The sequence below is a fragment of the Strigops habroptila genome, chromosome 7 (assembly GCF_004027225.2).
Source record: "Strigops habroptila isolate Jane chromosome 7, bStrHab1.2.pri, whole genome shotgun sequence".
Classification (NCBI taxonomy): Eukaryota; Metazoa; Chordata; class Aves; order Psittaciformes; family Psittacidae; genus Strigops; species Strigops habroptila.
This window is the reverse complement of record NC_044283.2, coordinates 46,060,672-46,085,029: the sequence shown is the minus strand read 5'-3', so window position 1 is coordinate 46,085,029 and position 24,358 is coordinate 46,060,672. Positions and strand designations below refer to the sequence as shown.

Below are 24,358 nucleotides of genomic sequence, written 5' to 3'. Positions count from 1 at the left end.
CACAATTCCTCCTTTTTGAAAAATTCTGAACATATGGTGAACTACTAATGCACACTGGAGCAAATACTCCATAACCATTTATTACTTTTTTTTAATCTGTATTTTGTCAATGAATTTATGATTACCACATCTAAATGAAGTAGATATTCTCGAAGACCACCACATATGCACAGTTACTTACCTTCCTTCTTGCCTGCTGTGAGAAGGAAAATATCATAAATAATGCTGAAAGGGCCTTAAGTGTATGAATTGGCATGAAAAAATATTTATAAAGAAGCACCTAGATCTTTAGAACATACTCATCAGAGCTCGATTCCTTAAAATACATAGGAGTACTTGCTCATGTCAAATACACGCAAATAATTTTTTTATTAACAGTTAAACCAGCATAATTTTTGTGGACTACATAAATTCTTCATAATGAGGTCTAAGTAGTAAAATCTTTGCTTCATCATAAAACTTTAACTTTAAATATGCAAATTACTAACCAAAATCCTGGATTAACAAGGATTAAGAACACAAAAAGAAAAAAAAAGCAGTTTCTCACCTTTGTCTTTACGTAGAATGGCGATGACTGGTGAATGGGCAAGTCCATGAGGCTATTGGAATTTGTGACACTGTTACTGTTAGTATGTTCATCTTCTCTACTGCTGTCGTCAGACTGATCAAAATCATCACTCTCCTGGTCCATTTCCTCCTCCTCTTCCACCTCCTCCTCTTGATCACCAGTATGTTCATCATCATCTTCCTCTTGGTTACAAGTGGATTCTTCATCCACTGTAATAAGTCTATTGTTATTTTCTTCTAACTGTTCCTGCTGAGACTCGTGCCTGCCATCAAATCCAGGTTCTTCTCCTCCTATCTCCCCATTCCTCCCAATGTGCTGCTCTTCTTGTTGTCGTCTTTGCTGCTGCTCCTCCTCTTCTACAACTCGATTCATCTGCTCCTCATCTACTTGGCTTGAGGAAGCATTACCTCGAAGAGATCCACCAGTTCGTCGTCTCTTGCTGCCCACAGAGAGCAGTTCCTGATTCATTTCCAAAAGCCAGCTTGCTACTTCTTGGACCTTGGCTAGGCTATCTGAAGATGCAAATGCTTTCACATTCTAAGGAGACAAAAAAAGAAGAAGTGGAAAATTACAAAAGCTGTATTTTTTTAATTAGATAAAGCATTGAAAACTTATTCCACTGTATTACTCCTGACAACTTCAAATTCCAAGAAACAAGGAATAATTTGTACTTGACACACAACTAGAGAAATCCAACCTGCAGACAATCTTCTAGCAAGAGAGTTATTTTTTCTATCCAACAGGCTGATCATGATCTCTGTAAGCACCACATTCTGCAAAATTCAGAAGAACTGCTTGCCCTCCTAGACAATCCACAGGAACTATTAACATTCATGGTAGCAAAAGACCAAGTACGGTACTTGCTAATAATTGGACAAAGATAATTTTGAAATGGCATTATGTTTTCCCTCTTATTTGACTACAGACAATACATGTATCTCAGAAATGATGAACTGCTTTTGGTCTTATGCCTTACGAGCACGCATATTTTCAGGTTCACTGAAACAACCATTAAAGCATACAGCCTGATCACACTCCCAAGTCTTAAACTGGCCAGAGAGATGCCCAGTGGTCAAAAGCAGACACCACTAGGTAGCCTGTGCAGCTCAGAAATAGCTCATACCTCGTCTGGCAAAAATCACTGTTAGCAATGAAGTTCTCAAAGAAGTAACAAGAATTGTTAAATGAGACTCAGAGAAGTTAAAAAACTCGCCAAATTTAGGTGCATATTAATAGAAAATAAAAATTAACATAATTTCCAAATTACCCACATATTCGGCTACACATGTGCATGCAAACAATACACAAGAACAGCGGGATGTAACACATTCTAACTAGATCTTAAATTTGGTATTAGGTTTCCAGCTATATGACCTTTGAGGCTGGCACACCCCGACTCCAGTGCCCCTAGATTCAAGTTATATGTTGAGTAGATAAAGTCAGACATGAACAACATGTAGTCAGATTCACCTTCATGTGAAAATGCGTGCAAAGAGAAAACAACTAGGCTTTTTAACATATAGAACCACTCTCCTCAGGTGTCCATAGACCACACCACACACTCAGCAGGTTATGCTGTGAGAGAGGGATTCAGAAAGCACAACAATACAACACTGGAAAAGAGCATGACTGCTGAGTCTGTTTGGAGCAGGAACAGTAAAAAATACACATTTCCATGAGTATTTCAGTACAGGAGGATATTCTCCTAACCTCTCCCCTGCCTTCCTTCCCCACTCCCCCTTCTTTATTTATAAAGTCCTTTATCTCTTACTGTTTAAAAGAAAGAAAAAATAAAATCTCACCAAAAAAAAAAAAAAAAAAAAAAAAGAGCCTTGAATGATGGCGGTGTGGAACAGAAAAACTCCAGCATTGCTCCATGACATTTGTGAAAACATTCAACTTATAGGTGAAGTGGGAAGAAAGTACCAGAAACCATAACCCTAAGGTAATTTTCATTGTACGGTACCTTGAAAGCCACAGAAACACATTTACAGATGTTATTCAAGTCCTGCATTGAGAAGGATTTGTAGATGGGATTCTACACACTTGCCCCCTCATCCTCAAGGAAACCTTACTTAAATCCCAAAGACATGGTTTTCAAGTTTTCACATATGTACACCCAGATGACAATTGCCCCCAAATAAAACCTTACAAGCTCAAAAGCTAAAATCTGTGTTCCAAAGAATGTGTCCACCAGCAATTAGCTCCAATCAATGAAGAGGAAGCTAATACTAAAAAGACAATTAAGCTCCACACATCAAGGCAAGGACATGATGGAAGCCAGCAGAGGCTGTGCTGACTCCTGCTTTTCATGAGTGGGAAAAACACATTGGGACACTGGGGTGCACATGACCCAAACCAGAAGCTAATGACTCCAATCTTGAGAGCAAAGGGCATCAAAAGCAAATGTGTTTGATTTTCTATATATAGTAAGTTGCACTTGAAAAAGAGTGAACTCTTCGTGGCATCGAAGAGAAATGTTTTCACTTAACATTTTTTCCCAAAGCCTGGAAACCTTAGCATATTGATGTTTAAAAACGCCATTTCATCAAACATCAAATTTGGTTGCATATATAATCTGACACTAGTGCGACCTATTTATCAGGCTTGCTACATAGTTTGGGCACTATGAGCATGACAACACTACATCTTGCTCTCTCACTAAAAATAAGAGATTTGGATTTTTTTAAAGCATTAAATCATGTAAAAAAAATCAGTAATACTAACAATAAAAAAAGACAAAACAAAAGGTTTACATCTTCACAATCCAGGGAATTTAGCTTCCACCATGAATGATTCTGTAAATATACATGAATAAGCTTAAAAGTTTTAATTTATTTTTTTTCACTATCAACAGCATTGTTTAAATATATGCATCAGTTATCAGTTTAGGATAATAAAATTTACTTGTTAAAACTTCAAATGCTGCATTTGTTGCATTAATTTAATATATAATTTCAATTTGTATCTGTAAGCAACTGACATGACAGGTCAGCACTGAAATACAGAAGTAATAAAATGCATCATTCTGCTAAATGTTTAAGTGACAAAAATAACACTATTGTTACTGTTAATGTACCCAAATGAAATTCCAACCAGTTAAGAAAATGAACACATGCTAGTACTATTACATCTTTTTAATTATTCCTACATTTTTGTAGTGACCATCAATTCACAAAATTAGCTTCAGTCATAAATGATTTGAGTTTTACTCTGTATTTGTAGAAATAAGCTCAACTTGACTTTTCCAGAAGCATGTAAAATACATTATCAAAATTGAATTACATCAGAAATCATCAATATGCAAAGAGGTGATGCATTCACTAAAGAACAGATGGATGTACATTATCTGAGAGATCTGAAACATTAAAGCTGCCTTCTGTCATCTAAGTGCTTTCAGAATTAACTACTTTAAGCTAATTCACAAGATGTAATCATTTTCATATATAAGGTAGATAAGGAATAAGACAGGATTATTATTTTGCAGGAGGAAGTTATTTACAAATCAGCTACCCGAGAACTAAAACACTGTGTTTTCAGCTAGTACACTGCCTCCTTCATTTATACCCTCTGAGCCCAAAATGAGCCAAAACAGCTAAACCCCAGCAGAAACATAGAGTAAAGCTGTTGCTTTCCTACTCACCTTAGACTGCAAAGAGATTTTTTTTTTTTTCAGATGGACACCAAAACCTTGCAGCGCAGTGGCAAGGCTTTACATAAACAAGTGAAACTCATTAAACTTGGGCAACAGCTCCCAGGTAAGTTTCTTAACACTTGCAGCAGGTCATATGGAAAAGCAAAATACATGGAATCCCCAAGGAAAATGGAAGTCCCTGGACTGATCCAAATGTAAAATCAGAGTTGATGAATGCATCCTCCGTACATATTGAAGATTAAATGCTGCTTAAGCAGAATTCTTTATCCATTAAATTTGCACACAAGACATTTTATAAAAATATTAGAAAAACAGTTGCTCAAAACCACTTATAAGAAACGCCAACCAACACTGGGAAACTATAGATAAAATGCCTCAGGTTTATCTACAACAGGTTACATTCTGTACTGAGAGAGGAGGATGACCACTTCACTTCTTGCTTTATTACTGAAATATCTCTGTCCCTCTAGTAGATACAAAAGTTGTTAAACATTTTTAACCTATGAAAACATACAACTAAGTAAAAATTGGGAAACTGCTGGTTTGTATAATTCCTTTTTTATCACTTGAAACTGTAAAGAAAAGGGAAATGAGGTGGGGATGAGGGTAAAGGGTGGGGGCTTTTGTTGTTTTAACAAAGGATACCAGAACTTGAAAAGCTTTTAAAGAATTCACTTTGAAATCAGAAAGTTAGACTGACTTGAAAACTAACCTAAGTCTACATAAATAATCCGGTAAAAAGCCGAGATACATTAAACTGAGTAATACTGAACTGAAATAAATAAGAAACAAAAAAGAAACGTCCCACCCAAGCTAAGGATCTCCTATGATTTCATTTCAACATCCCAACCTACCTTCTGAAGCAAAAATAAAATCCTTAGAAGCACATTAGGCCCAAGATTGATACTGGCATGTTGGCAACTTAAAGCTAGGTCTTCTTTAGAAAGCAGTGCAGTAGGAGCAGACATGCGAAGCTTAGACTCAGCACCCACACGATAGGACTCTAGGAAGAGGAAAGGGCTGTTATTTCCAGCTCTGACCCCTGGGACCTAAACTGACTCTCACAGCTGAAGCACGTTATCGAGTTTAGTTTCACCCAGAAGGTGCTTGGGACAGCTGTGCTTTAACTCATTCCATTGGGGAGCAGGTGTGGACAATCAGCAGTTACACAGATCCAAATCCAGACCAACACACACAGTGCCAATGCACCTAATGATGGGCATGCACCTGCACTGCCAGCCACTGAAGACTGCTAAGCCTATTCGAAAAATATGCATATAAAGATAATTAAATCCAGCATCAAGCAGGTAGAAATAAACAACATAATTAATACTGATAAGATTGTGGACCGTGTTCAAAGAAAACCAAAAGTGTGTAAGTGTATGGCCATGATAGCTAACAGTGCAAAACACTACAAGCAAGCAACCTATACGCTGTATATTGATCTGATTAGTGGCTAAACAGTTTGTATATGGGAAAGATTTTAAACAACAGCAAAGTAACAAACCAGAACAATGAACATGCAATAACTGGAAACTCAAACTATACAAAGACAAATGAGGAATCCACCACCTTCTTTTAAAGATTATGGTAGGGGACAAGTCCTCATGCAAGGACTTAATGAAAACAAGACACTTCAGGTAAAACCAAGTTGAACTGAAGTTATGAGCTTTAAACAAAAGTTACAGGAGAAGAATTCTGCTGTGTTGCACAGGATGGGAATCTTGATCATAGTAATGGGCTCAAGTCACAAAATTCTGAGTTGAATACATTGTATAAGAGGAAAATAAAAATACTTTCCATATTTCACCAGCAAAACACGTTGATTAGAGCAAGATTAACATACAGCTTTAAAAACTTTTAAGTAATTTTTCATCAAAACAAAGTACATCATTAACAATACATCTCATTCTACGGCACACATGCTTTTCCTAAGAACACTACTACTTCCAAACATATACACACCTCAAATCTCTCTGTCAGCTCCATTATTCGCAGCTCCAAGCTCCAGAACAAATTAGCAACTAAAAAGATTCTCTGCTTTGCCATCACACTGCCATCACAACTTTTCTGTTGGATTAGAAATTGTCCTGCTCCCTTTTCCGCTCTTCCTAGATACACTTTAACAATCGATTCATACTGTTTATTCAGTCCAAAACGGCTGAAGTAACCAACACTAAATGAAAGTGCCCCTCCAATTACTTACTTATGTCAAACATCAACCTGACAGCACACAAAACCCTAGATTTAGTACTCATTAAGAAAAAAGAAGGAATACCACAATTAAAGTTTCCTGTGCAAATTTAATGAAGCCCAGCTGCCTCTAATCTTCTTGTGTTGCCAGTTTTAAGTACCCCCATCCCCATCATAATCTGGTTCCAACGTTGTATCTACTTTCTGAGGCTTTGTATCAAGCCCTTACGCCCTGACCTCCTCTCCTAAATGTTTCTGAAAATAGACAATTCCAGTTTTCCCACCACATAGAGTCTACTATAACGTGTCTCTTCCTTCTGTTCACCTACTTCTATTACCCCCACATCCTACTTCAACAGAATTTATTCCTTCTTTCCCTATTTCATCAAACTTACATTTTTTTCCCAGGACTGCCTCTTAACACACCTCCCTCTCTAATCCCATGCCTCAGTTTCCCAATCTCCTTTAGTCCACAGTGCTAATTTACAGTCCCAGACACTTTGTGCCATTCTGATCCATTCTCTGCAGATAGCAAAGGGATTCAGATAAGGGATAACAGCTGACGATACCTGGGTAAGTGAGCACATGGCAGAGCAATGTCGCTGGCTATCAATTATGGGGACAAACACGCAGAAGCCATTATAAAGAAAACTTTGTTTTAACTCTGGGCTGGAAACACAAAAGAGTATGGAGGACCCATCACATAATCCTACCTCTTTTGGTAGACATGGGTAAAATATTTAATACAGGATAAAATACGAAATAGCACACTAGAGAATGAGAATACAAAAAGTAGTTCAGGAAATGAGTAATTGCTACAAGAATTTACATATATTTAGCAGTTTTTGAGATAAGTGACCTGATAAAGAAATATCAGAGGTAGAAGAGAGATTAATAGACTTTTCGTGAGCAAAAGTTTAGAAGAAAGCTTGAGCTACAAGCAGTCAACATACGTCAACATAAGTGAACAACAATCTTTAGATTATGTAAATATGATCACATCAAGGCAATCCCAAGCACAACTACGGGCTGGGTGGAGAACGGACTGAGAGCAGCCCTGAGAAGAAGGACTTGGGGGTGTGGGTTGATAAGAAGCTCAACATGACCTGGTCCAGTCTCTTCAATACAGACTCATTTAGCCTTCACAGATAGTGACTGTGGGTAGAGAGTGGGAAAAGCTGCAAAAAGGTGCAACATGTTTCCTTTGCTGTGTACAGGCAGGGCACACAGAGGTTCATCCCATTCCTGTAGGCAACACAACCACCTGCAGGGTTCATGGACACACAAACACCAAATCTGAATGCATTACAGGTAAAATGGATTCCACAGACTCACCTTACAAAAGCATGGAATGTCGAGTCTTAATGCTTTAAACCAAAAGCCCTTTTCTTCCTCCTTGCGTGTTCTCCATAAAAACAGGACTGCTTGGCTAAAATTTTACACAGAAGAGATAACCCAGAAAGAATTCTTGCCAGGGGGACCAATCTGAGTTAAAGTTGTGTAAGTTTTTATCACTCTAGCACATAGAATCATGCTATAAAATGTATTACTAGAGACCTGATGACAAAATTAAAGCAATCAACGCACAAGAAGAGAGAAAACCACCGATTTTTTTCTGGAAATATCTCTCCGTAAGTAATTCATGACTTTAATCCTTGTATTTGAAGTGTTAAAAAAGCCTGTGTTTTCCTTGATTCAAAAAGGAGAGAAATATCATTGCAAATAATTAGTGAATAGCGTGTCACACCAGTTATGTTTTTACCTTAAAATCTAATACTTAAGAAAATGATAATTATTGTGAGATACCATGTTAACGACGGGGTGGAGGTAAGAGGGAAATGTGAAAGTGACCCATTAAGAAATTGTTGAAAATCTCAATCTTCCACTAATAAGAAAACTGTATTAAAAAATTAAATTAAAAGTCCCCTTCCTCAAAACCATATCCCAAGTGACAAGTTAACACCAATACAGTGTTACTGAAGAAATGGGGAGCTCCTATCTGCTTATCAGGAATCCTGTTCATACCTCTTAGCCCCCTGAAACCCAAGACCAACAGTAAAAGAACAAAAGTTACTCCTTATTTTTAATTCTGCATTATTATGTTTTCATCAAGAGTGAATGGATATAATTTACAACAAATTCATTTAAATTCCTTGGAAGATATCATGGGAGGCAACAGTCCACAGTAGGAGGAGATCAGTATTATGACTGATCTTAGTGTGTTCATATAAATAATTGTGTTATTTTTAGTAGCTTTATTAATAATGACTTATATAGAAGATGGCTGGTTTGTGTTTTCACTAACAACTCTTTAGAGAAAAAGGATTAAGCTGTAAAATGTGACAGGTTAACTATCATGTGTGACTAATGAAAGGCTTCTCTCCGCTTTTTGCAGAAAAGGGAAAGTCGAAAAAAAAAAAGCTTTCGGTTATTTAAAGGGTGCCAAGTTTTCCAGCAACTATTGAAAACAAAACAGGCAAGTCATCTGCACACAATTTTCAGTTACTTTGTCTTATCCTTTCTGCTTTGACAACTGTATCATTACTTGGGTTCCTGTAATAATTTTTTTCTCTCTCTAAATAAGAACTTACCTGCATAATTAATGATTATCTGTTTGGTGGGGGGGGGGTGATTTTGTTTGGGTTTTGGGTGTTCCTCCCCACTTAATTAGAAGCCTGTACTACTACTGCTAGCGATATAGCACAAGCACACTTGTTTGCTCAATTTAGAACTTGCAAGTTTCTATCTGTTAGTGTTTCAGTCTCATGTAAACTATGCCTTCTGTGCATACTAACAAGGAAGAGCTTCTTGCCAAAAGCAAACATTAGATCATACTTGTAGCAACACAAACAGAGTATCTTTAGTTACGTTGAGAAGCACGTGGGCTGAAAAATTCTCAGATCAGAAAACTAGGCAGGCAGTTTATTACACTCCCTTCAAAATTACAGACACTACTGCATGCCTACTTAGCAAAGACTAGAAATGTACAGATTCATCCTAACACTTACTTCATGACACACACATGTAGTACAGAATCCCTTCAATAATCACGAATCCTCTTACAGTGCAACAGGAGACTACACAGTTCTTAAAACCTAACAGATTTGGTTAATTAGGGGGCTGGATTCATGCATCTTCCCAAAAAGTAAGTAATTGAGGCTTGTGGGTCTGTGGTACTTGAGATAGCTTTCCAAGCAGGCCTGGAATCTCTACAGCACTAAGCATTGTGTTTCATTTTCTACACATACTTTCTGTCCCCAAATCAGACCACCCATATTCCCTATAACAGAAGTCCTCATGGTCAGTTTTACAGCATCATCAAGAGCACTTGCGTATGCGGACCTCCTCAGCTGCCCGGAGCAACAACTGCTTAGGACGGGTTTATGCAGTTCAAGGCCTTTCATCTATAACAAAGGAGTGTGAGGACCTGTGAGGATGACACTGCTAGTCTTGCAGTAGTAGTAAACTTCAGTTAAGCTGTGCTGGAGTATTACTGTGTCACAGAAAACTCTACTGAGTTAACACACACGTTAAGCTATAGAGCTACAGGTACCAACAGAAGGAGCTGGATATCTCAACCTTGACGCCCCAAAAAATCATTAACACTTATCTTAATAAAAAGACAATGTGATTACTACGCAGAAACAACTTTCTTTCCAACTATCTAGGCAAACCCAGATTTTCTCCTAGACAAAAAGCAAGACCCAATCACTGAATGCTGAAATGAGAAAACTTCAAATGGAATTAACTATGAGGATAATTACTCACTGTAATAGCTTACTAGGAAGATAGTAAATTCATCACCACTTTAAGTCTTAAAATAGAAATATATTCCATCTTGGTTTAACACACACGTTCAACAACTGAAGAACATGCAGCACATGCACAGCTACCCAGGCTTGGATAGCTGACCACCTCTCTCTGGGAACGCACACAAACTAGAGCTGCTGTTGTCACCTCCTCTCTACTCCCACAGTAACATACAGGCAAAACGTATTACTGAACTGCTAACTAAAACCTGCCCAGTTCCGGTGCAGATTTATTTCACAGCCAGGTTTAACACACAGGCTAGCACAGTATGGCCAAAATGGCTTTAATATAATTTTTTCTTCAGCATCCACAACACTGCTGAATGTGGTACTGGGACTGGGGTGCGTTTTCAGTGGGAAAACCTACATTCCTTAGCAGTACAATACGCTAAACTGCTTTCCGAACTCATTTGGTGTTACCTAGCCTAGTGCTGCTTTGCAAAGCTGTATCATAAGAGTATAAATAACTTCCAAGCAGAATTGCTCATTATTAATGCAAATATTCTGAAGGCAAAAAGCAAAACAGCATTTGGCAGCAAGAACGCTGCCATTAAGATGTTTGGTCTGAAAACCTCAAAGTGATTTATAGAGTACACAACTGACTTCTCTGTCTCAGTTTCTTTCCTGTCCACTAATCATAGAAGTAATTTTTGGTACATTCCCCAGATTATGGGGTTTACTGATACTGAATTGTAATTTTACCAGATGGCTGGTATCAGCTTCTGGCAAAACGGTAGCATGATTTCTTGGACTGAATCTCCAACTCAAGTGCTGCAGAAGTGCAGCACAAACAGGCATACACACAGAACAGCAGAGATGGCCAAAAACAAAGGTCAACTCTGAACACAGAGCAGAAAAGATGGACCAAAAAAAGGTCATCTTTAAATGAAGAGGGAGAATAGACCTTGAAGACAAATAGCAACTAAGTTTAGTTTAATTTAAACTTACTTTAGTTAAATTTAAATGGGAGGAAGTGGAGGAAATTAATGCAAAGTACTTAACTCTCCCCTACCTCAGAGCTGTTTGAAAAAGATGTCTAATAAAGAATGACACACACAGGGATGTAAGCACATACACCCTTTACACTAAAAAGCGTTTTAGTGGTTAAAAAACAGCAGGATTGAAGCTGAGGAAAGTGAGAATCAAGAGCAGTGACTACTATTTAAGAACATTTGTATTTAAACGATTAAAAGTTTAAAATAAATACCCCCTTTCCAAGCAGCTCTTATACTACCTCTAATCACCAAAAAAAAAAATCACTCTTTTTACTCCCAAGCTTCAAGGCACAGAACAGTATTTTCAAGCCTCTGACTAAAGACTAATGAAGTAAAGCAGCAGCAACACAGACTTTGCCATGAAAAATGCAATCTCTTTATTCTGTTGGGACACAGACTTCCACATCAGTCTAACCTTCTAGAAAAGGTTATTGTGAAAATAAAGAATACCGTACCAGAGATTAAATAGCCACCTAGTAATCTGAACACTACTTTTTTTAAGTATTTATTTTTAACTCCCAATTCTTCTATATTATTCCAAGCACACAAGATGATGACAGGCAAGGGAAGAAGCACAAACCCAAGTCCTGCCAAGCTATCAGCAAGAACATTTTCTACCTCAAGATCCATAGTGGACAATGCTTACTCCAGGCTACTACCAAAAACTTCTTGTTTGATTTTCTGTTTTCAATTGCCTATTCTTTAAAAAAAGCCTGAAGGACGATTATCTGTAATATTCAGCTGTCATGTAGTCCTAATTGCTAGGGAAAAAAAAATTAAGTCATTCTATACATACAGTTAAAACAGCTGGGAGTAAAAGATACAATATATTCTGGACAAGGATAATTTCTTATTCATGTTTAGTTCAGAGTTATAAGCTGAATTTCTGAACTAAGAGAAAGATAGCTGGGGATCAGGTTGGGTTGGAAAACATGCTTCATGCAAGCAATGCAAGATATTGGCACTGGTGTATTGTACCATTTTGGTGCGAGACAAATACAGCTCAGCCTTATCCCTGTGAGGTTGCCCTAAAAGAACAAGAAGTAATATGTATTTTATGAAGAATGCCTATCTATCCACAGTCCTAATTCATATCTTATGAAATGCTCAGTTGTGTACATTCAATCATATTTTGTGCAGCATCTGCTGGGCAATATTGTTTCCATTCTGAATATACTGCATTTTCAAAGATGAACTCCAAGTCACATCCTTTCTTCCAGAGCTAGTTAATGAACTTGTTAAATGCCTTTTCATCAACAAGGAGCCTTTGACCTGCACTTTTTCCTTTAATAAAAGCAAGAAATACAAAGAGAAACAGAATGGCAGTATTCACCAGACTTGCTAAAATCTGGTAATACTTTGTCTGTATTTTCAGCATCTTCAGCAGTAGAAAGACATAAATAAAACAAGGTCACATACTACCGCTAAAAGGACAACTGAACAAATTCGCCTTCCTGGTGTCTCACTCAAAAGCAAAAAAAACCAATTACAGTCTCCACATGGTATTAAAAAAACCCAAATGCCTTCTCGTTAACCTTACGTCTCCGAAACACTGCCTACCACACATTGGTTCTTAAGTGTTATGTTTTCTGTGTCATGGGGAAGCTTTCCAGTAGTAGATCTAAAATCTGACCTTGCACAACAACAATGCACTTGCTGACAAACAGCATGTGAGATTGCCAGGTTTGAAGGAAGACAATATCTCAACCTGTCTAAAAGAATCTGGCCCTGGCCCAAATAGACTCTTAGCAGGCTCCAGTGGACAAATGGAAATGGTTGCAATTATTGTTATTGATTTAATGCCCTTAAAATGGCTCTCTGAGAATCTTATTTCAGTAACTGATTAAGCAGTATGGTTCAGCAGCCGGGCATTTGCCTAATAACCTACAGAAACCTGAATTTGCTTGGCTAAACTACTTTTGGGAGCAGGAAAGTAATTTTTCGTGTCTGCATGACCAAAGGTGAAAGTAGGTACCTAGACAAGAATGTAAGGTGGCCTATGATATTAATGCCAGGCAGGCAGTCCAACTTTCTTTCAAATCCTATGAAGCCACCAACTCTAAATAGTCTATGTTTCTGCTCTACAGAACTTTCCTACTATAGAAAAGTGGTGTGGCTGCAAGCAGCTGAGTCCAATGCAGGAAAACTCAGACCACAGATACAGTGAACAAATAAATGATTTAGCTGGACTACCAACTAAAAGAGGTACTGGTACAGCCTTAACAAGCTTAAAATTGGAAATTTGGATTATAATTTGCATGAAAAAAAAAAAAAAACCCCAAACAAAAAAACACCCAACCCAAAATAGATGCTTTTCAGAGACTGATGTCATGTAAGATGCTGATACTGCCCTGCCACAGGCTATTTTCAGTGGAGCTTCACTGAAAGGGCAGCTGCTATGCTGCACTGAAAGTTGACTGAAGTCCACTGAGTGCCCCCTAACCCATTCCAGACAAAATTAGACAAGCCAATTTAAACTCACCAATTCCCTCTAATTCACATGATGTTGCTGGCACTGGATTAAGAATGGCTGATGTAAGCTATTGCAAGGACAACAGACCTTACACCTTTCCAGCAGAGATCAGGTAACAGCTAGGAACCACTTAACATCTTAATTACTGCAAAACAAACACCTACCTGTAAACTTAAAGCTATGCTTTTCAATAAAAGCAAGCCATACTTCATTGCTAGCATCATGGATCTAAACTTGACTGCTGTCAGAAGTCTCACCAGACCACCAGTCTGCAGAAATTGACGTGCATGAGCCACCGTTTTTCATGCCTATGTGGAAAGGCAGGCAGAGCTACAAGAGTTTCTTGGCAACAGTGAACCCATTGCACAATGGCAGCTGCAAAGAGGAGGAGGCCCCAGTGTCATTGCACCTTTAATGCAGGCCAGTCTATGTTCCTGAGTTTTCAAGGGCATTGTCAGTACAAATTCATGGAGGTGAAGAGTAATCATTGTCCTTCCCGGACAACAGTGCTAAGCAGCATCAGCTATATTGATCACAGACTGCACTACTCCCAGTCCAAACCCTGTGGCTGCCCTTGCTGCTACATCAGGCACACAGCATTCCACAAAGGTCAGTTGCTACCCTGCACAGCTACCCTGCAGATCTTTGAGACCAGCACGTTTCTGAAGAAAGTAAAGAAGTTCCTCAAGCCCTAGTGAAGCGTGTGTTGACATGCAGAGGGAGAGACCTGCCACATTGCTGGTAACAGGTGGAAACCCAAAGCATCTGAGACGATACAGTCTCCTGTCTCGTCTCCTGTGTGCCACGGGGACCCACAACACAATAGGGAAGGGAGCCTGAAGAATCAAACCCTGTCAACACAAGAGAACACAGCTCTTGATTCACCGAACAGACAAGACACAGTTCCGGGTTGGTGGTTTATTTTCTAACAAAAAAAGCTGTTCAAGAAAAAAAACTTGTAAAATAATTGACTGATTTAAACCAAATCTTGAGGCTTCAGAACGTGGTTTTATTGCTACCATGTGAGTGATGTGTGGAACAATGCAGCTGCAAAAGGCGGTATTTTACTACAACCGTTTCTATTGACAGAACACCAAATTGGAGACTTTCTGAATAATACATAGGTTGGTTGTAGCAACAGCACCATCAAAACCAGGGCATCTGTCTTTGTCCTTACTGGAAAACCTGGCTGACTACGTTGTGTCCTATGACAGCCATAGCTTGAAGCCTGCAAAATGGACCCTACAGGAACCATTCTCACCTCAGCAACCCAAACAGGCTTTTAGGAACAATAAGGCTCTCTCACTAAATAGCTCAACTTTTCAAAAGGTCCAGTCCTTCACTGAGGAAAACAGAATATAGTACAAACCACGCTGGCAATGAGAAGCCCAAGTCGTCCATCATGGCCTTCTGTGTTTATCTGTATTTTTCTTATAATCTACATGTGGACTTCCATATTCTCAGATGCAAAGCTGATTAATAAATGGTATCATTCTGCTCAAAGTTCAGACATCACTTTTTGGTCACCAAGACACAGGAGTCAGCTATTTGCTCAATAGGAGCAATGATAAGGTATAAACTGTAAAATGGTACAAAAAAAATAAAACTGAACTTCCTAAGGTATTTGCATTTCCATTCCCATCATCTTGATGCCTGGGAAATATTTAGCACATAAATTTTCTTTCTCCAATAAGAATTCTGGAAAGAAAGTAGGCTCTACAAAATATTTTAATTTCCTGATGGAATTAACGAGATTTTTATCAAAGCCTGGCAAGGACGTGTTTTCTACTGGTAGTAGTGCAGGGCTCATGTACTGAAATCCATTTCCATGAAGATCATGCCATTCTCAAAGGTTCTGCAGTCAACCTGAGGTAACAGCACCAATCAGGTCCACAGATCTGCACTTACTCCTCAGATACTAGTGAGATCAAGCATACATTTCTAAGATATCTCATCTTCATGGATGGGCACTGACCTGAAATCCCTAAGCTCTTTTGGGTGCTTCTGGTATCTTATTTCAAGGTGTGAAATGACTACGTTGACACTGAGGGTACCAACTGTTTCTGGACCATGGCTGTTCTCAGCAGCTCCTACACTCAATGTTGTCTTCTCTGTTGAGGATCTGACTGTTTTAAAAGTACTGGTCCATGTAAATTTAGGTAGTTGTGGTTCTTTCTGGAACTTCTGGAGCAAGGCCACTTCGTATAGACTGCCCAGCTACAGTCTAGCATTCTTTGATTTTTGAGTAGGGAAAAAAAGCAGCAGCCTGCTGCACACCTGGCTTGGGAAGTAGAACTGCCCCAGAGAGCAATATCTGCCAGGCTCAGTGCTGGGGCTCACCAGAGAGAAATCTTAGCTCTATAGATTCCGAGATGTCTGCTTTAAAGGACTTGTTACAAGTGGACAGGAAAAGGCAACTTTTTATAGCGAGAAGAATACTAGGACTAACACAAGCATCATAAGGAAATCCTAGCTCACTGAATCAAGAGACAAAACTACAACAGAACACTCGCATATTAAGGTAAAAATAAAAATAAAAAAAAAAAGTTTAGGTATAGGAATAGATAAGGAATAGGTAAGGACTAGCAGCTAACAAAAAGCAAGTGCTTAGCAACCTCCCCAGCACACTTATTCTGCACAAGATTTATTTTGCTTTCAAAATAGACTTCCTGACACATGAAAATAAGCTATTTAAAGAAACTTTCAGAAAGAATAGGAGTGTAGACAGACACGCATACACTGTTCCCGAGGCATAGCTCAGCCTCCCACACCCAACCTGCTTATCACTGCATCCAACCAGATCTCCTGGCATACCTGCGCATATAAGCATCACTAATCCGCTTCAGTCAGAATGAGCTAGGTTAGCTTACAAGTTTAAATTCTCACCTAAGCAGATTCATTTTGCCTGAAATAGATTAGGAAGCACTCGCACGAGCAGTTCCACAAACAGATTAGAGGTGCAAACAATCTCCTTCAGGAGGGGGACAAGACAGGCGGCACACGGCTGTAACCTGCAATCAGCCCAGCTAAACCTGAACTGAATGCCCATGGCAGCCCAGCAATGAAAATCAGTAAGAGTTCACTTCAGATTCATGGTCTTTTCTGGTTCACAGTTTTCTCCATGTTGATAAGACCCATCAGAAGTGAACCAAGGATATCGACCTTAGTCTTACAAAGTAGCTGGCATCTCCAGCCTACAAAGTTTGAGATATAACACATCCCAGAAATCCTAAGAACTATACAAATGATATTTGGAGACAAACTGCTGCCACGTCTCTTATTTAATCACAGAACAAGCTGCAAGTGCAGTTAAAATATTAAATATTTTTACGAGATAAAATTATTTTATTCTAATTTTTGTTTGATAAATAAGTGAGGAACAGAGCACTGGTCAACTGAAATCAGCAGAAAGATCCTATCTCACTACCCTGATTTGTGAGCTTCCCACTTCTTTGGCAGTCACTTTCATAAGTGAGCATCCTAAGAAAGCTCATGAAGACAGATGGGGGGGGGGGTAAGATACTTCATGAAGATGCAACAGATTGAAGAATTAGGCATTTCTAGCTACAAAATATGGTATCATTGTTCAGAAGTACACAGTGCTACTTATCAAATCCTCATCAATAAGTAGCAATGGGAAAGATCACAACTGAACGTAGAAACAGCTACAGACTTTTGATATTCACAGATGTTGTTAATAAAGTAGAAGAAATAAGACACAGGTCAATTATGCCACCTGAATCTCTTCTGTTCTGGTAGCAACAGTGCCATACACTATTTCAAAAGTTAACACAAAACCCTCAAAAATAACACTTATAGATCATGCATTCATTTGCATTTTATAAAGGACTTGCTTACAAGATGCAGTGAGAAGTCCAAAATGTCTGATGAGAAAATTCCTTGTTAATTCTGAAAAGTATCTGCAGTTGGTTTTGAGCATTCATTTATTTGCTTATGTAATGACCACACACTTGGGACTGTATGTTTCAGGAGTAACGAAAGACAGTAGGGATAGTAAAAGATAGCAATAAAGTGGCCTGTAAAGCCTCTGCTCTTTCTTTTCAAAGAAATCCTGAGCAGGAAGAAAGACTGCTATACCTTTCCAACTGTTAATCATAGAGTGGTTTGGGTTGGAAAGGGCCTAGTTCCAACCCCCCTGCCATGGGTAGGGACGGCTCTAGGAAACAAATCTATCCCTGCTTGTTCACAAATTACATTTACCATTTCCACCATGCAATACTCCACAGCTGAAATGCTCAATGCTGCCCCACAGCCCCAGTTAATTTCTGAGAAGTCTGTTCAAGTCCTTAGGATCTGCAGAAGTACCACAGGCTTGCTTCTTAATATGCACATATCACCTCTAAATTAGTTACCAGTAAGCTTCACAGCCAGTACACAAATGTGAAATCCAAAAATCCAAATGCAGGTGCTTTCACTTGCCCTTCACAGGGCAAATCCTTTCTCCAAGTACAGGTTTGACAAATACCAATTAGGATCTCCCACTGTCGATACACACGTACATTTCCAGAAAGAATGAGCCAAGTGGCTCTTGTACAACAGAGTCTGTCATCTATACTGTCTAAAGGACAGTATCTGCTCAACAAAATTCAAAGTCTCAGACCAAGAAGAGAAGGAATATGCAAAATCAAGATATGGAATTAGTTGCTTGCAATAGGACAGATATGCTGCTTTTAAGTTCCTCCACTGCTGTTTAAGCAAATTAAAAGTAGTAACACAGGAAAGTGAGACTTGAGATCACGGAAAAACTGTATTCAGAAAAAAATTGGAAGGTGAAGTTAGAAGCTGTATGTCACAACCAAGACTATTCCAGGCACATGTGACAGCATACAACTAGAAGTGAAGCAAGTATAAGGGGATAGCAAGGAAAAAAAATGGTGAAAAGTAGAATAAATTATACAATATAAGCTCTCAGACAAATTATAGATAATTCATTACTAGATATAGAGTAAACAGGATCAGATCTGTTCAATGTCCATAGCCATGAAAGTGCATTATTGATCTACTGTATTATGCAGGGCTTGGAAAGAGACGACGACTTAGGAGTAAGTGTTCCAGCATATCAATTTTTATATTTAGTAACAGCTGAAACAAGCAGAAATGGACACTTCATAACATTAGTACTCGATTGCTTATTTTATGCTTCAAAATAAATTGGCTTTGTGCACCAAGAAGAGGAACACTGTTATAAAGGCCAAGAACTCAATTCCTTAATTTAATAATAGTTAAAGCTTATCTAACAATGGAGATGGAGTCCAAGCAGCATTGTCCTTGCAGCATATTATTGATGCTGTTAGAACAAAACTTTCAAAATGGAAACTAACAAGAAGTTAAACCAGCTCACCGGTGCGGTTCACCAACTAGACTGATGTCTAAAGTAGCTACAGTGCTTAGAAGCATTTTCAAAAAGTCTTCATCTCTCTGAACTCCATTTTACATACCCAACATATGTTGTGTAAAATTGTGTACAATCCTGAAACTTAAAGGCTGCTAAAGCACAACCCAAGTTTCACATCGTGTGAAAGCAGCAAAAATCTATTCAACTTTGCACAGGACTCTCAGCAAGAGCAGAGTCATTTAGAGCTGGTATGACAGATCTACAACAGGATCCAATGAGAGTTATGGACCAAATAATGCCTTCTTGAATTCTACCCGAGAAAACGAAAGACCATACTACAGTCCTTGAATGAAAATTAATCAAATGTTCTGTTTGCGATAGGTTTTACCTGATACTAGAAGCTGTTTGCCAATCAGCACGATCATTAATATAAACCAACTAAAGAGAAAAGTCTTCATGTATTAGCAGTACTTGCCTATATTTACAGTTCTAGCAAGTTTTACAGCGGACAATACTGGACTCATGGTTCTAGGAATATCAATCCTGCTACTGTGATAAGACGGCCTGTCAAGATACAATAACCACTGTATATTCACACATTAAAAAAGAAGCCTAAAGTTATATAGCAGTAGTACCTGCCTTCCTCAGCATCAAGGATATCTTAACTGGCCATCTGAGAACTTGCTTTTTAGAACCAAAAGTATAATTGCATTCAAACAGCATGAGTAAATACACAAAATCTGTTATTTGTGATTAGAAGTGGCTAAATAAAGTGCAAAAATACCAGTGTGTCCTTACCATTCCCTCCTCAAAAAACTATGCCAACTACAATTGCAAGTGAAGTTTGACACCATCTGTCACCTAATTATACTTTATATAATATATGTCATCAGGACATTTACCATAGCCAACACTCTGCAAGTAATAGCACAAGACTTAAGTATTCAAGTACCTACATTTTCCTGCTCATGGAACCAAAGTCACAAGAATCTGAAAAGCTGCATTTGCCAATACAAAACCTTTCCAAATGCAATGGCTAAAATAAACTGGGAACAGTTAGTCAATAAACTGCCATCACCTTTTTATTTCTCAGCTATTCCCACAAGCAGGTACTTGTTGTATGCATTATTTTCTATGGTTTCTACACTGAGAATTTTAATTCTGAGAGTCAAAGATCAACTACACACATTTCAGCAGCATCCACTTCATTTCAGTATGCAGAGATGTAGTTTGAAAGTGTGCTTCTCACATCAGTAGACAAGAGAGGACATTAAGAGTCTGTTCCATAAGTTACAAGAATCTGACGCCACTGGCTTCTAGCACTTCTGCAACCCACTATTCCACAAATAGCTACTTTGTGCACTAACATAGAGTGCAATAGCCTCTCCTACCGACCTGTAAAGAAGTCTAATCCTGTGCCCACTTATTGCTACTGGCACATTCAGTACATTGAACGACATCTGAAGTGCGTAGTACCTATTAAGACTTTATTGTGAAAACTTCAACATCCTGAATTTGGCTGGATCTATATAACAAAGTTTACACTGACTTATAAGCAGACAAAAACCCTGAAAATGTCCAGATTAAATTCTTTTCAGAGGCTCTGCACTCCTTTAGCTGTGCTAAAAAGCTAGGAATTGGATTTGATTTTTATCCCAACTCCAGATGTGAGAATTTAGGTAAGTCACTATCTTCCTTATGCCCTATTTCTCCAGCTGTACAAAGTGGGAGTCACCTTTTTAAGGTACTTGGAACACCCTATGGATGTTTCGCCACCCTTCGGTCACTTGAGACTGAACTTTCCTTTGTGCTTTTCGCACAAAGGCAAAGCTATGTAGAGAAAATGTGATCTAGTGGGAAAACAGCCGAAAACAATCTGAGGAGAGTTGGTTTCCATGCTCAGATTTGCCAGGGGCCTGAAGAGGGACCTTCAGCCTCTTCACTTTCAGAGTCTGTTTCCCCATTTAGAAAGTGAAGTTTATTAGATATACTTTCCTGCAAAAGTATATCTTTCCTTTGAAAAAGTGAAAAGTAAACAAAGGATCAAGAACATGACTGCCTTGTCAGTCCAACTTCTTCCTGCACGTGCATTACAACAACCTCTCACATATCAGTTTTTGCCCTCAGGGCCTATCAACCTGCCCACAGAACGCAAACAAGGTGTATTCAGTGAGGTACTTTTCCACCTTTGTTATTCAGTGGAAGTTTCCAGGTTATATTATACATATTTTCTAGAATGCTTAATGTTACAGTGTGTATGTATGCTTCACAGTTAAGAGTGATTTTTGTCTCCCTTCTGCAGCACACAGGCCTGCACAGACTTCACCAAGGTCAGCTATGTGAACTTAACTGTGATACCAAGTTCCTCTGAAATTCAGGCTTGTATCTATAGCAATGTCAGAGGTCAAAGCACAGCTATGCTACAACTCTGACTCTTCACTCAAACTCGATTTTGTGAGCACTACACCTCTTCCCTCTCCTTTTCGCTTGTTGGAGCCATCACAAGCTGACTGTGCTGATTATGTTCCTTTTTCCTCTAGCATTTCCCCATCATAGGAGGGTCCGATGACTAGGCTAACCCCTGGCCCTAAGGCAAAAATGAAGCAAAAATGTCAGAAGACTTTACGGTCTGTATGTCAGGCTCAGTTAGATGAGTAATGAAGAAACACACACATGAACATTATCAGAGTGAAATTTGATGAAGGAGATTTAAACCAGCATTTATTTCTCCTCAGTACAGCACTCTAACAAGACAGCACAGAATAACAAAAGGAATGAGGACTCTGACTAGTCGTTAGGGTATCAGCTAGGAGGGAAAGCTATATTTTGGTCCTACTCTTTCTATATTGTTAGCAAGTTTTCGAGGCAGACCTGGAAATAACGCAGGGAGTGGATTCTGGTACTTGGGCATCTCTTCCCCAAACTAAGGCAAAGTACACCAAGTCTGTAAAATCTTTATCTCTTCTTGCTTTCTTTCCCCCTCATCCTTGATCACGCAGTGGCTTACACACCACAAGAGAGCTGGAAGATGCCCCCACCCAAACAATTTCCCAGCACTCTTCTAGAAGAAGAAGGGATGTGCTTACACCCTTGCAGAATCAGGAAGAAACAGAAACCAGCCTTCAGTGCTCTTGCCATTACCCTTTAATGCAAAGGGTAGGCACTACCACTAACATCATTACGGAAAAAACAAGTCCTGTTCATTTGGGCTCCCATCATTAGGGACTAGCTCCTGTGCTCTGTATTGTGAGCCAGCATAGGGATCTAATGCATAGCATTTCCAACAGCCTCAGTCTGCAATATGAAAAACATTCTTTTACAGTAGTAGCTTTATGTTTGTAAAATAAAGAGAAAATACCCCATTGCACACATACTTTCTTATGTCGGATCAAACATTTGATAAGAACAGACATAGCAAACAACACAATGGAGACAGTCATCCTTCATTCTTGTTAGGTCCCCTCCTCAGAGCAACTGCAGGTTTGGGAGGAGAGAAAGGAAAGGAAGAACCAAGACAAAGCAGCACGCAGGCTCAGGAGCTACTGGAGATCCCTCAGAGATGCCCAGAGAAATGGAGTAACGAAACTGTGCTGCTTTTTAGATGCTGAATGACAGTACCTCAAGTAAAGGGACTTAAAAAAACCCCCCAAAAAAACCCAACCAAAAACCAAACCAAACATTAGTTGCAGGCATACAGAAGGAGTGTGTGTATAAAAGAAAAGGTTATAACCTTTCATTAACTCAGATTCATCTGAATAGTTTTTAATATAGTGAACTCTTACTGACTCACCCTGAAGGCTAAGATCTTGCTATGATTTACTTTAAAGTAATTTTTTACTGTAAGTATTAAGTTGCTGATAAAAATGAGAGATTTAAAATGTAAGTGCTGACACAACCCTAACTACAGAGTTCTGCACAGCATAGTGGCATAGCTATAATTAAAAAGACAGCCTACATCAAGTAAAAAGCTTCAGTGAAAACCTTTTTAGTGGATCAATACAGAATCATCAGTAACATCTCAATGGGGAGGATAAAGAAAAAAAAGAGGCCTCTTATGGAATTAAAAAAAATTATATGTATTAATAAAAAAATACATATCTTTTGAAGTCCATGGAGAACAAGTTGTTAAACTTACAGTCTGATTCTAATATTATCTATAAAGCTTAACATATCAATACAGAACCACAGAATAGTTATGGCTGGAAAGGACCTTAAGGTCACCTAGTTCCAACCCCCCTGCCATGGGCAGGGACACCTCACACTACACCATGTTGCCCAGGGCTCTGTCCAACCTGGCCTTGAACACTGCCAGGGATGGAGCATTGACCACTTCTTCAGGCAACCTGTTCAGTGTCTCACCACCCTTACAGTAATGAACTTCTTCCTTATCTCTAACCTGAACTTCCCCTGTTTAAGTTTAAACCCATTACCCTTTGTCCTACCGCTACAGTCCCTAATGAAGAGTCCCTCCCCAGCACCCTTGTAGGCCCCCTTCAGATGTTTCTCTGTTTTTCTTACACTGCAGTACAACTGCAAAGACAGTTAAGGTTGCAGATAAAAACACTACTAGAACAGGAATAAAAACAGTACTGAGGAAACAATTTTTTGAAAGCTTCAGAACAGAAGCTTTTAAAAAAAAAAAAAAAGTATAAGAAAAAAGTCTTTGCAATCACTTTAGTAAAACACTGAGCAGAGTATAGCACTCAGCTTATGAAGATGTAAGAGATTTTTAAGCAACTCAAAGTGTTGCAAGAATGGCCAGAACGGTTCATACTGCATCAGCTTTATTCCTGTGCCCCTGAATACCATCTGCTAAGGCTGGAAGTGAACAGGCTCTGAGCCACAGCACAAAGTCCTAAACAGAAAAGTCTGGTACTCTGCAAAATAAAACTTCATTCACAGGAACATTAAGCTACCAGTAGGTAGGAAGTTTCTTGGAGGGCCTTTCAAACCAGTCACTCCAAGCACGCATATTCATTTTTGCTCCAAGAATGTGAATCTCTCTATTGCTGTGATGAAATTTCACTCTCTATGGCTCATTGCTGTCTTGTATAATTTATTGAGTAAAAAGCAATCTTGGGGAGGATAACCGAGGGGGGAGAATTGAGAGGAGAGTTCTTGAGATTGTATACAAAAAGTTGCTTTTGTTAAAATTGACAATATTTAATTTCAACCCCAGAACCTCATAGTCTTTAATACTATCAACAGAACTATCTGTGTTGTAGCACTTCTAATACCATTTTTTAAGAGAGTGATTCTACTCAAATCAGGATTTGCGATGTCAGACTGCTGGGATGAAGAAAACTCTA

General features: G+C 38.8%; 1 protein-coding gene across 2 annotated transcripts in view; it reads right to left on the bottom strand.

Moving 5' to 3' along the window:
• FBXW7 (F-box and WD repeat domain containing 7) overlaps positions 1-24,358 on the bottom strand; it is a 175,429-nt gene that overhangs the window by 100,099 nt on the left and 50,972 nt on the right. For both annotated transcript variants that reach the window (XM_030491263.1, XM_030491265.1), the window contains exon 2: positions 548-1,105. In XM_030491263.1, the coding sequence (XP_030347123.1) occupies positions 548-1,036 (489 nt within the window). In that variant the 5' untranslated portion in view covers positions 1,037-1,105. The remainder of the gene's footprint in view (positions 1-547; positions 1,106-24,358) is intronic.